The 13,262-nt window shown below is 37.0% G+C and overlaps 1 protein-coding gene across 1 annotated transcript; it reads left to right on the top strand.

Moving 5' to 3' along the window:
* Positions 1 to 2,354: 2,354 nt before the first annotated feature.
* Positions 2,355 to 8,338, top strand: LOC117321463. The gene is made up of 2 exons (XM_033875879.1): positions 2,355 to 2,488; positions 4,169 to 8,338. The coding sequence occupies exon 2, from the start codon at positions 4,171 to 4,173 to the stop codon at positions 6,265 to 6,267; it is 2,097 nt and encodes a 698-aa protein (XP_033731770.1). The 5' UTR covers positions 2,355 to 2,488; positions 4,169 to 4,170; the 3' UTR covers positions 6,268 to 8,338.
* Positions 8,339 to 13,262: the final 4,924 nt, after the last annotated feature.

The following is a 13,262-nucleotide window of genomic DNA, read 5'->3' as shown; positions in this document are numbered from 1 at the left end:
GGGTCTGGCCCCCCAGGGGCCTTAGGGGCGGGGCCCAATAGGGGAAATATAGCAAATTCTTTAAAATCATTCTTCTGTAGAAATGAAGGGATTTGATTCATATTTGGTCTGATGCATCCTTGGGTGAAGGGGAACCAATTTTGTATAAACGGTGGGTCTGGCCCCCCAGGGGCCTGGGGGGTGGGGCCCAATAGGGGAACATAGCATATTCTTTAAAATCCTTCTTCTTCTGTAGGAATAAAGGGATTTGATCCACGTTTAATCTGAAGCATCCTTGGGTGAAGGGGAACCAATTTTGTATAGACGGTGGGTCTGGCCTCCCAGGGGCCTGAGGGGCGGGACCCAATAGGGGAAATATAGCAAATTCTTAAAAATCCTTCTACTTCTTTAGGAATAAAGGGATTTAATCCATATTTGGTCTGAAACATCCTTGGGTGAAGGGGAACCAATTTTGTATAAACGGTGGGTCTGGCCCCCCCAGGGGCCTGGGGGTGGGGCCCAATAGGGGAATATAGCATATTCTTTAAAATCCTTCTTCTTCTGCAGGAATTGAAGAATTTGATCCATATTTGGTCTGAAGCATTCTTGGGTGAAGGGGAACCAATTTTGTATAAACGGTGCGTCTAGCCTCCCAGGGGCCTGGGGGGCGGGGCCCAATAGGGGAAATATAGCAAATTCTTTAAAATCCTTCTTCTGTAGAAATGAAGGGATTTGATTCATACTTGGTTTGAAGCATCCTTGGGTGAAGGGGAACCAATTTTGTATAAACGGTGGGTCTGCCCCCCCCCCCCCCCCCCCCCCCCCCCCCCCCGGGGCCTGAGGGGCGGGGCCCAATAGGGGAAATACAGCAAATTCTTTGAAATCCTTCTTCTGTAGGAATAAAGGGATTTGATCCACGTTTAATCTGAAGCATCCTTGGGTGAAGGGGAACCAATTTTGTATAAACGGTGGGTCTGGGCCCCCCCCCGGGGCCTGAGGGGCGGGGCCCAATAGGGGAAATACAGCAAATTCTTTAAAATCCTTCTACTTCTGTAGGAATAAAGGGATTTGATCCACGTTTAATCTGAAGCATCCTTGGGTGAAGGGGAACCAATTTTGTATAAACGGTGGGTCTGGCCCCCAGGGGCCTGAGGGGTGGGGCCCAATAGGGGAAATAGGGTTAATCCTTTAAATCGCTACTAGTCATAAAGTTATAAATGAATTTGAACCAAATTTGGTCAGTAACATTCTTGGGAGAAGGGGAACAGAGTTTGTATACATTTTTACTCTGAACCCCCAGGGGCCTGAGGGGCGGAGCCAAATAGGGGAAAAAGATATTAGTCTTTAAATCGCTACTAGTCATAAAGTTTTTAATGGATTTTAACTAGATTTGGTCAGGAACATCCTTGGGGGAAGGGGAACAGAGTTTGTATAAATTTTTACTCTGAACCCCCAGGGGCCTGAGGGGCGGGGCCAAATAGGGGAAATAGGTTAATCCTTTAAATCGCTACTAGTTATAAAGTTATGAATGAATTTGAACCAAATTTGGTCAGGAACATCATTGGGAGATGGGAACAGAGTTTGTATAAATTTTTACTCTGAATCTCCAGGGGCCTGAGGGGCGGGGCCAAATAGAGGTAATAGGGTTTATCATTTAAATCGCTACTAGTCATAAAGTTATGGATGAATTTGAACCAAATTTGGTCAGGAACATCCTTGGGAGAAAGGGGAACAGAGTTTGTATAAAGGATCAAGTCCGTTTGGGGGTGAAATCGGCCCCAGATTTCATAAAAATTAAAATTTAGTATTTTAACCATGTGTTGTTGTTTTTACTTTCTAAAGTATGTAATCTTTTTCGTAATTAATCCTTTTGTGATTATTATTCGTCGAAAGACGAATTTTCGCGTCCTTAGTTTCCATAGGAACCAGCGATTTTCTGAAAATCTGCTGCTTTGCAGACCTATAACTGCTGTTTTATTGTGGGCCGCAGGTGTGCCCTTTTATCAAACTTTGAAAAATAATGTATCATGCTGTAATTATTTTATGGTATCAGTTTGGTAGAAGGGCACGCCTGCGGCCACATCGTTTTTTCACTTTTTGTGTGAAAAATACGATGCGGACGGTACTCGGGGTATTTATAATACCATGATCGGTTTACTAGAAATCCGGACTGTAAAATAGAAAATAATATATAATTATTTATATACATGTCAGATATAAAAATTATTAAGAATATTGTTTTCACAATCATAAAAACCAATTTCCATGCACAAATAAACTATATAACGCATGTAGGCAATTAAATGAATTGTATAAATTTCGTGGCTAGTCCGGATATTCTGAAATCATTCCGGCTTCAAATTATTAGACAGAGCTTGTCGTTTGTTTACATATTGACGATGAAGTTTTGACGTGTGCTTTCGCTTGTCTGTCTACGATCTTCTTCACGTTTACGTATATACCAACAATGAAAAATGAGCTGATTTAGCAGATGTGAAGCAGGGTGCAGGTATGTTCTTATTTTGTGTTTGTAGTAACCTGAGTTACAGACTTCGCGCGAAGGAAGACTTGGACAGGAGAAGGCTCACCGTGAGGGGCCGGTCTGTTCAGGTTGTTTATGATCGTAGTAGCTACTGTAGCCTATTATCAGTTACATATACAAACAAACGATATGCCGTAAAGAAATACTTAGTAATACTTATAAAAACATTTAGCTGAAAAGTTTGATAAGTTCACGAAAATGTGTCGTCTGCCCGCAGTCAGATCATTTCAATCACTAGGCTATGAGTATGACACTAACAAACGGCAAACTTCTTCCTCGATCCCGACTTTGTAAAACATCTCAAGTTACTGAAATATATGTATTTCCATACCCTTTACTATGAAGAAAACACACAGCATATTTTCTAATTATTTTCACTGTACTATTTGTGAAAAAGAAAACTCTCCAAAATAAAAACTTGGATTAGATTAAGTAAAACATATTTCTTCGAAACCGGAAGTTAGTCAGTGTAGCACATTGGTGTACGAGTCGGCTCGCAATAGCAAAGGTCTTAAGTTCGATGCCGGTTGAATGTAGCCTTTTTTTTTTTTATTTTTATTATGATTTTTTTTTATCTTTTCAATGTTTTGATTAAAATTTTCAATTATTCATTCAAGTAAAATAGACAGAAAAAAAACGTGGAGAATCTACTTTACATACCAAAGAAAAACCCCTGAACAAACAACAAATTATTCTGCAGTACACAATCAGATAAAGCAAAGTATCATTTGGAACTTAATTAATATATAGTTTATACTAAATCAAAATCTCAATCTCTTCTTACTTCATCATTTACTTTGACCTTTATGACTGGAATTCAGATAATAATTAAGGTACAGGTTTCTATTGCATTATTTAGGTAAATGTTTCATACAACCTGGTTATACATAGAGGGATCATTTCCTACAATTTGTCATTAAACCTTATTGGAATATCCATGAAACAAGATTACATGTTCAAATTTAGTCTCTTACCAGTTAGATTAATATTTCATTACTGTATCAATCATGTGAGCAATTGACATAAACATGGTCCATGTTTCTTTGACCCCAACACCAGACATAAGACATTTTGACAAGCAGACATAATGTAAAAAAACAAACAGATAAACACCTGTCTGTCAAAATACTCGTCAAGTATGTATATGACAAGCATTTTGTTGTAATTTTTACTTAATTGATGCATAGATTTGTAGTCAGATATTAAATATGATGATAAAATATGTATTAAATATCTTTATCCAAATAAATGTATCAATATTATCTATTTTAGTAGATGTTTCTGTATTTCATATAGATATCTTTATTTCCTGAACAACTAGAAATGTCTCTGTTTGCAAATACACATATCTGTTATTCATTTTTTATTCAAATGCTGATAACTAGTCAAACTACTGAAATCTCTATTCCAATAAAGAGAAAGATTTCTCTATTTTCTTCTAAATACAGATACCTCTTCAAATCATACCGATATGCTATTTCAAATAAACAAATATTTAATTAAGATACAGATATCTTTCTGTCTGGTGTTGGACTGAAAAGAAAAGGCAGACTTATTTATATGTATTACAGTATTTATATTATTGACATGTACATACAAATATTTGATCAAGCTGAGTAAACTAAAGTACAAACTTGTTTCTTTCAGAAATGCCTGGGGCTGGTCCCAAGAGTTACCCTTGCATTTTGTGCAATAAAAGGACAAAGCCTGGGGATCGGCGACCTGTTTCTTCAAATAGAAAGTATACAGATTTCCTTAAAAAGAACTACCTTGTAGAGGTTACACTAGATGATGTTTCTTGTAGCAAGTGTTACAGAAAATACACCAGATCTGTTTCCCTATCTGATAACAGCAACATTTCAAGTCAGTTTCCATCACAGCATGAGGGTCAAGACCCAACCTATCAACCACCAAAGAAACGTAAAACAATGCAAACGTTACAGAGTCCTAAAAACATTATTTTACCTATTGCTGCATCAGGAAATAGTCATTCAACTTGCGTTGTATGTAAAAGAAGGGGACCAAAGTTAGTGACTGTATCTCTAGAATCACGTTATAGACTTTTCGTGGAGAAAGGACACCTTATCATTTCTGGAACAAGATGCTGTCCCAATCATCTTAATTCTGATGGCTACTTTTCAACAGAAGCAAAAGGTGTAATCAAAGATGCTGACAATGCAAAATCTTGCTTTAATCGTACTGAGATTTTCAGTTTGATTGACAATGTTCGTGCCATAGCAATAAGAAATGAACAGAAGAGGATTGACTTTGATGACCCAAATTCTTTAACTGATGGGGACTACGTTAGCCTGACTGGCCTATCTAAAAATGACTTTGAGGATCTAAGCCAGTATATCTCTACCGTGAAGTCATCTAAGAATAGGACAAGCCGAACCTGCCTATCAGTACTGCTAGTCAAACTTCGCACAGGATTATCCAATAGACTGATGTCAACCATGTTTAACATTGGGAAATCAGCGATAAGACGGGCCATACATTCAGCACGAGAGGCACTGTGTGTTAATTTTGTACCAAAATTTCTTGGATTCCAGCACATATCCAGAGAAAAGGTTATCAGTAAACATACCCGTCCATTAGCACAAGAGCTATTTGGAAATTTTAGCAATCCTCCAGCTATCTTAGTAATAGATGGAACATATATATACATCCAGAAGAGTGGGAACTTCCAGTTTCAGCGGCGTAGTTACAACACTTATAAGAACCGACCTCTAGTCAAGCCAATGGTGTATGTGACTACAACAGGCTATATTGTGTCTGTCATGGGTCCTTATTTATCTGATTCCAAGAATAATGATGCTGGGATTATTAAACATGCAGTACAAGGAAATATGGAAAACATGATGAACTGGTTAACAGAAGAAGACATCATTGTTGTTGACAGAGGATTCAGAGATGCAGTAGAAATGCTTCAAGACCTAGGAATTAAGTCTGAGATGCCAGTGTTTTTACCTAAAGGTCAAAAGCAGTATACTACAGTAGAGGCAAACACATCACGGCTTGTCACAAAGGTACGTTGGGTGGTAGAGTCTGTGAACGGCCGGATTAAACAATGGAAATATCTTTCCAACATTGTACCCAACACACAGATTCCCTATATTGGAGACTTTGTCCGCATAGTTGCAGCGTTATGCAATAAGTACAGACCTCCATTGAACAGTGCAGACCATGATGCTGATCAGATCCTAGCTGCTAAAATGAGAGTACTGGCAAAGGACAAGAACAGTTTGCAGGAACGAGTTAGAGAAGAAAGTCTAGACAGAAGAACAGCATCATGGAAAAGATTAGAGGCAGATGATGCAGTGGTTGATTTCCCTTCCTTATCTGAGGATGACCTGCGTAACATCACTTTGGGTGTTTACCAGCTAAAGATGGCCCGCAGCTACACCCATGAACACTTAGAAAATGGTGATTATACATTAATGGTTGATGAGAGTATCTCCGGTATCATTCGTGTGTCTATTCAAAGTCGTCACATCTCTGCCAAAAAATATTTGCTGTGGGTTGAGTATGACCAGGTACTTGTTAAGTCTTGGTATTGCCAATGTCGAGCTGGATCACGTGTTGTTGGAGCTTGTGCCCATGTATCTTCTGTACTGTGGTATCTCGGGTATGCTAGACACCTTGATAAAATCTCTGGGGTGAGAAATTGGACAGAATTTCTTGCTGATGCTGCAGTCCCTGTTCTGATGGATGATTCTGATGGAGAAAGTGAACCAGAGGAGTGAACTGACTGATTTACATCTAGTTTTGTGACACCAGTATATTAGATTGAAGTTGAAATGTAGACCGGTCATGTATAAAGAAATATGTTATATATCAATGTCCTTAAACTAATCAAAAAAATTGAAAGACTCTTCTTTGTTCATGTTATATACTAGTTGTAATTTGTAACATCTCTGTGGAAACCCTCAGCTTTATAATTTGAAAAATCTGTCACATCCGTCTCCATTCAGATAATGTTTGATATGTTATCAAATATCATACTAGAATATCTATATCTCAGGAGATGAACTTTATAATCTTTATAAAAGCATGCATGTGTTATTTAGAATTGAGTACCAAGAATTTATTACTATTTCGCATGTTCTTTATTTAGATCTACAAGGGTATTAATCATTTTGTCAAAGCGAAATGATGTAGCTATGTTCAAGTGATATGTAAATAGTTAAATTAGACATTATGTATTAAATAATATAATTTCCACAGGTTTTCTTGTCATAATATTGCTACTGTTCGCTTAAAATGCATGTACCAGATAGTTTATATAGGGTTTAAACACTAGATTATGGAGCAGTGTGTGTGTTCATATGTTAGTGTTTGGTGCACAAGAGTAAATCAATCTGATACAGTGTATTTGTTTATTTGAAAGTGCAAAGACTATGTAAAAATGGTTTTAACTATGTATGTCAGATGTGTAAGTAGTAATTGGAGAGTCTAAAAATTGAGAATGAGTACTGTAAAGATGACAGGGATTCATATACCTTTATACCAGTACTGTTTTATTATAACACTAAAGCTTGATACTGTCACATCCTATCAATGAATAATTTTGTTTAGTATGAGTGAATGTGAAGGACTCTATTATTATGGTATTAGTGAATGTGAAGGACTGTTATTATAGTATGTGTGAATGTGAAGGACTCTTTTGTTATATTATGAGTGAATGTGAAGGACTCTATTATTATAGTATGTGTGAATGTGAAGGACTCTTTTGTTATATTATGAGTCAATGTGAAGGACTCTATTATTATAGTATTGGTGAATGTGAAGGACTCTATTATTATATTATGAGTGAATGTGAATGGCTCTATTATTATATTATGAGTGAATGTGAAGGACTCTTTTGTTACATTATGAGTGAATGTGATCTAGATTTGTTATAGTGATGTTTCTGTGGTATTGGATAGAATGAAATATTTATACTAAGTGTTTTATAGACAGTTACGGTCTCAAATTAAAATGTTTGTGTAATGTTGTATAACTTGTTTGTAATATTTCTTTTCTCTTTCATAATGCAAAGTTCATTCAAGCTCAGTTGTGCATGCAACAGGTAATGGTAAAATACAGTTAAATTAAATGTATACATAAAAATATGTTTCATCCAACATTGTTGGTGTTCAGCAGGTTGAACAAACTTTGCATTTTAATTCACATGGAACTGATCAGGCTGTGTATTGAAACAGTACATGTATTTCTGCTGTCACAGATAAACTAGTAGCAGAATTAAAGCAAAGAGGGTTAATTTCAACAATTAATATTTCAAACATGGGTCATACATTGAACCTGATTTCTGTATTTGGTGGTAACATATCTGCCAGTCTGTTCTAAAAGAATGATAAATCCACAGTTATCATAAAAAAGCACACTGCGTATTGCTTAAGCAACACATGTCCCCTAAGGCTCTTCTAGAAACAGTAACAGTGACCTTGATACAAAAGCTCTGGAATTGAAATTGGATGATACATTATGGTTTCATATATCACTGTGTGAAGTTTGATCAAAATCCCTAAAGGAGTGAAGTCACTAGAGTGCTGACTGACTTTAGCATTATGACATATACAGTTGAATACATATATGCATGTCTGTATAAGATGGGCTGACAGAAAATCTAGTCTCCCAGGTTTCTCTGGTAGGGTTTATACTTTTAATTAAGCTGTATTATGGATAAGGATAATAAGGGTATTAACAAAGAGATCATAGTTAGTCAAATTAAGATTCTTGTAACATTCAAACATTTATCTCTCCATTTCATTGAAATTTTCTTGCTGTTGCTATGGAGAAAAAATGGTTGCTATGTACATGTATTACATGTACAAGGGTAAAAACTAGATCTAGGTAACCTATACATGACATTAAAGTTTACAATAGAATTAAATATAACAATATTTTCAAGTTTAAACATTGATTGACAAACTTTAAGTTATAAGATTAAAGAAAAAATAGAATTTCACCATTAAATTGAGCAAATATAATAGGTGCGTTACCAGGCCTGTTGCTAGGCAACCTTATGTCAGAATTCTTAGAAACTCCATATTTTATAAATTTCATATGTCATTGTTAGTCTGGTATGTAATTCAATTAAATCAAAGATGGGGCCAAAAATGACCCTAAATGCACCTACTCCTTTTTACTCTGAACCCCCAGGGGCATGAGGGGTGGGGCCAAATAGGGGAATAGAGATTAGTCTTTAAATCGCTACAAGTCATAAAGTTATGAATGAATTAGAACCATATTTGGTCAGGAACATCCTTGGGGGGAGGGGAACAGAGTTTGTATAAATTTTACTCTGAACACCCAGGGGCCTGAGGGGCGGAGTCTAAGAGGCCCAAGGGTCTTTCCCCACCCTAAGGGACTTAGTTTCTTCAAACACAATTAGGTTGTAAAAATAATCCATAGGGTCTTTCAGTCCCTTAGAGAGTATGTGTATGAACAACATGAACATTATTTTGACATTTGGTCAAATCCAACCAGGTGAGCGATACAGGCCCCATGGGCCTCTTGTTTTGTTTAACGTCCGCTCCTCAGACCCCTGGGGGGTCAGCCCCACCATTTGTACAGTTTTGAGTCCACACCCCATAGGGATGCTTCGGACAAAATTTTGTCAAATTCTGATCAGTGGTTATGGAGAAGAAGTCAATTGTTGACGGACGGACGGACGAAACGGTATGGCATTAGCTCAACTTGGTCCTTCGGACCAGGTGAGCTAATAAAATCTTTCAAAGCGTCGTCGTTCAAAGCCGATGTTTTTAATTTGTGAAACACCTGATAAAACAATAAATTTCGTTTAGTGTTAATCATATTATATATTCTTTCCTTATATATGATCAATGATAATCCTATATAGCTTGATGGATTCGTACGTGCTAACTACGGAATAACATATATTGATATCATAAAATTTGAAATTGTGTTTTACAGCACGTTCTAGATCTCACCTTAATTAGCTTATTTTGTTTTCACTCATCAGTTTCTAGGTTTACCAACATTATATATGACTACATTATTGTATACTCCACCCACCCACTCATTCATTCGATATTGCCGCTCAGAAATGTCATAACATCTATCTTTACTGTAACAGTTATTTTCAACATGGTGTATCTTTATCAATCTAGTGATATGTATAGTCATTATATTGATGCTGTCTATATTTCGTTAATTTGTATTATAAAAATAGTGAAGATAAAAAATTGTATGATGTCATCTTTCAGCATGCTTATAAGCCGTAATGATTAAGTTGAATAAACATTTTAAACAAAAACAAGACCGGTCTATAATCCTTTAATTAATTTGCTGTATACATTGTACGGTTAAATGCCGGGGGCTAAGACCTCGCAGTGGTTGCTATGACTACTCTGTATGTCAAGCGACCGCGAGCTACTACCTGTTGACCTGTCGACAAGGGTGACCAACTCAGACTTTTTATCTATGTGATGAGAAAATCGTGCGGATTACTGCTGGAATTTTACTTGACTTACAATCCGTTTCCGATATGGAGCTCCGGATTCGGAATCAGAACTTCCGGAATGGTGGGTACAAATATAACGTTACGGAAATTCGTTCCCTGACATTTCCGTCCGGATTGTGAGTTTTCCGGACTATCGGCGTCCAGATTTAGCGGGTCAACTGTATTGGTATATATAACAGCAATACAAACACAAAGTGGAGTACGGGTTAGATATATACATATTATGTACAATTTGGATCTCATGTGATTCGAAAATAAATGCTCGTTCGCTGACGAATGCGCAAGCATACGCAGTTTTGATAGACATATTCATAGGTAAAGTACTTGGTTAAATATACAAGTCTCTGATAAAACCGAATGGAAAAAAATTGTCCAAAATATGCTTATATGAAAACAAAATTCAAAAACTTTTCTAATAAATCTCTCGTATACTGTTTGGCTTTTTCAAAATTTCTAAGCCGGATCTGTTCAAGATAAAATAGTTGGTTATTAACAAAGCAATACCATAATGAAAACATAACCATAACCATAAACATAACCAGTGTTTTGACTTGTTTGAAAATCATACGCATTTTCAAAATCCATTTCTTTTTCTGTCAAGCAGTTTTAACTGATATTTGATAATCCTATATATGCATGTATCTTGTAAGGGAAAACGACTAAGAATGTATGCCATAGATGGAAGTGAAAATGGATTTAGAGACAGTTTAACTTCAAAGTTAAACAGAATATGAACTGTAGATCATGTAATATGTTCCGAATTCAACACGGACCGCGGAACTGTTCTGATTAAGAACTAGAATGACGTTATACGAACATCAAATACGGACCATTTGTTTGCCATCTGTTAGTAGACATTCTAAATATTAACGAAAAGATACGGATGTGTGAGGCGAAAGAAGATGAATTGATCATGAAGACTTTTTAAACCCCATTTCGTCAGGTCTGTTTGTGTGCTTGTTATATAAGAGGTATTGTCGTTTTGCACTTATCCTGACCTAGGCCTCGTACAGCGATAGTCTGGGCTTAAAATACAGGTAGAAAATACCATGTGACCCCAGTGATTCCCACAGTATCAAAATAGATCGTCATGGTCCATTGACGCGTTGTGTGCTGTGAACAGATAACAAGTCAATCAATACCATAGGAAATAAAGTTAAATTGACATTATATATGAATTTTACACTACTCATCCATGTATGCCTGTTGTCGACACTGCAGTTCATTTACATTTTACTTTGAATGATAGGAGTAAATCGGTTATGATTTCACTCCTTTTTTTATCCAAGTGAAATTTTTTATCTCATTATTTCTATCTTTTTGCTAAATATTTTATATAAAATATGCATTTATTGTTGAAAATATCTTTCAAATACGATAAAAAAATTAAATAGTATTATTTTTAGAAACAACAAATTATGAAAATGATTCGAACTCCGAACCTTTGGGTTGGTTGCTAAGCAATGGTTCTACCACAAGAACTGTTTATGTTATCAGTTATAGTCAGTCTTAATAATGCGGGAAAAAAATACGTTAGCAACTACGTTTTTTCAATTTTTCGGTACCAGCGCATCGTAGGACCACTTTTTAGCTCACCTGGCCCGAAGGGCCGGTGAGCTTATGCCATGGTGCAGCGTCCGTCGTCCGTCGTCCGTCAACTTTTTCTTTAAATTGCTACTAGTCCTAAAGTATTGAATGGATTTTCACCAAATTTGGTCAGGAACATCCTTGGCAGAAGGTGAACAGAGTTTGTATAAATTTTTACTCTGAACCCCCAGGGGCCTGAGGGGCGGGGCCAAATGGGGGAAATAGGGTTAATCCTTTAAATCGCTACTAGTCATAAAGTTATGAATAAATTTGAACCAAATTTGGTCAGGAACATCCTTGGCAGAAGGGGAACAGAGTTTGTATACATTTTTACTCTGAACCCCCAGGGACCTGAGGGGCGGGGCCAAATAGGGGAAATAGGGTTACTCCTTTAAATCGCTACTAGTCATAAAGTTATTAATGAATTTGAACCAAATTTGGTCAGGAACATCCTTGGCAGAAGGGGAACATAGTTTGTATAAATTTTTACTCTGAACCCCCAGGGGCCTGAGGGGCGGGGCCAAATAGGGAAAATAGGGTTACTCATTTAAATTGCTACTAGTCATAAAGTTATCAATGAATTTGAACCAAATTTGGTCAGGAACATCCTTGGTAGAAGGGGAAGATAGTTTGTATAAATTTTTACTCTGAACCCCCAGGGGCCTGAGGGGCGGGGCCAAATGGGGGAAATAGGGTTAATCCTTTAAATCGCTACTAGTCATAAAGTTATGAATGAATTTGAACGAAATTTGGTCAGGAACATTCTTGGCAGAAGGGGAACATAGTTTGTATAAATTTTTACTTTGAACCCCAGGGGCCTGAGGGGCAGGGCCAAATAGGGGAAATAGGGTTAATCCTTTAAATCGCTACTAGTCATAAAGTTATTAATGAATTTGAACCAAATTTGGTCAGGAACATCCTTGGTAGAAGAGGAACAGAGTGTTGAAATCTTTATTCTCAACCCCCAGGGGCCTGAGGGGCGGGGCCAAATAGGGGAAATAGGGTTACTCCTTTAAATCGCTACTAGTCCTAAAGTATTGAATAGCTTTTCACCAAATTTAGTCAGGAACATCCTTAAGGGGAGGGGGACCAGAGTTTATATGAATTTCTCTGTACCCCTAGGGGCCTAAGGGGCGGGGCCAAGTAGGGGAAATAGAGATTAGTCTTTTATTTAATTGCTACTAGTCATAAAGTTTTAATGGATTTTAACCAAATATGGTCAGGAATATTCATTGGAGAAGGGGAACCGAGTTGGTATAAATTTTTACTCTGAATCCCCAGGGGACTGAGGAGTGGCCATGGGGTCCGATAGGGAAAATAGGGGTTAATCCTTTAAATTGCTATTTGCCATAAAGTTTTAAATGGATTTTAACCAAATTTGGTCAAGAGCATCCGAAGGGGAACCGAGTTTGGATTAATTTTTATGGAGGCGTTTACGCCTGCCATATTACAATCACCTCCGAGTTGTGACGTCACAATCTCTCACTTTCATTTTCGTTATATTTCCTTTCACAGTTCATTTTGTAGTTTCTTTCGGTTCATATATGATGTAGTTGAACTATATATACATTTATGAAAACTATCACGACTACAAATAAAGTGCTATTACATGAAAAAAGGTATATTCAGTATAAATTTCTCTTCGGCGGAAGCCCGGAATTTGAG

This window comes from Pecten maximus, unplaced genomic scaffold, assembly GCF_902652985.1.
Source record: "Pecten maximus unplaced genomic scaffold, xPecMax1.1, whole genome shotgun sequence".
Taxonomy (NCBI): domain Eukaryota; kingdom Metazoa; phylum Mollusca; class Bivalvia; order Pectinida; family Pectinidae; genus Pecten; species Pecten maximus.
Note: the sequence above shows the minus strand (reverse complement) of the source record. Positions and strands in the feature narration are given on the sequence as shown.

Bases quoted from the DNA above. Each gene is read 5' to 3' on its own strand.
- LOC117321463 (XM_033875879.1), top strand. From the start codon at position 4,171: ATGCCTGGGGCTGGTCCCAAGAGTTACCCTTGCATTTTGTGCAATAAA.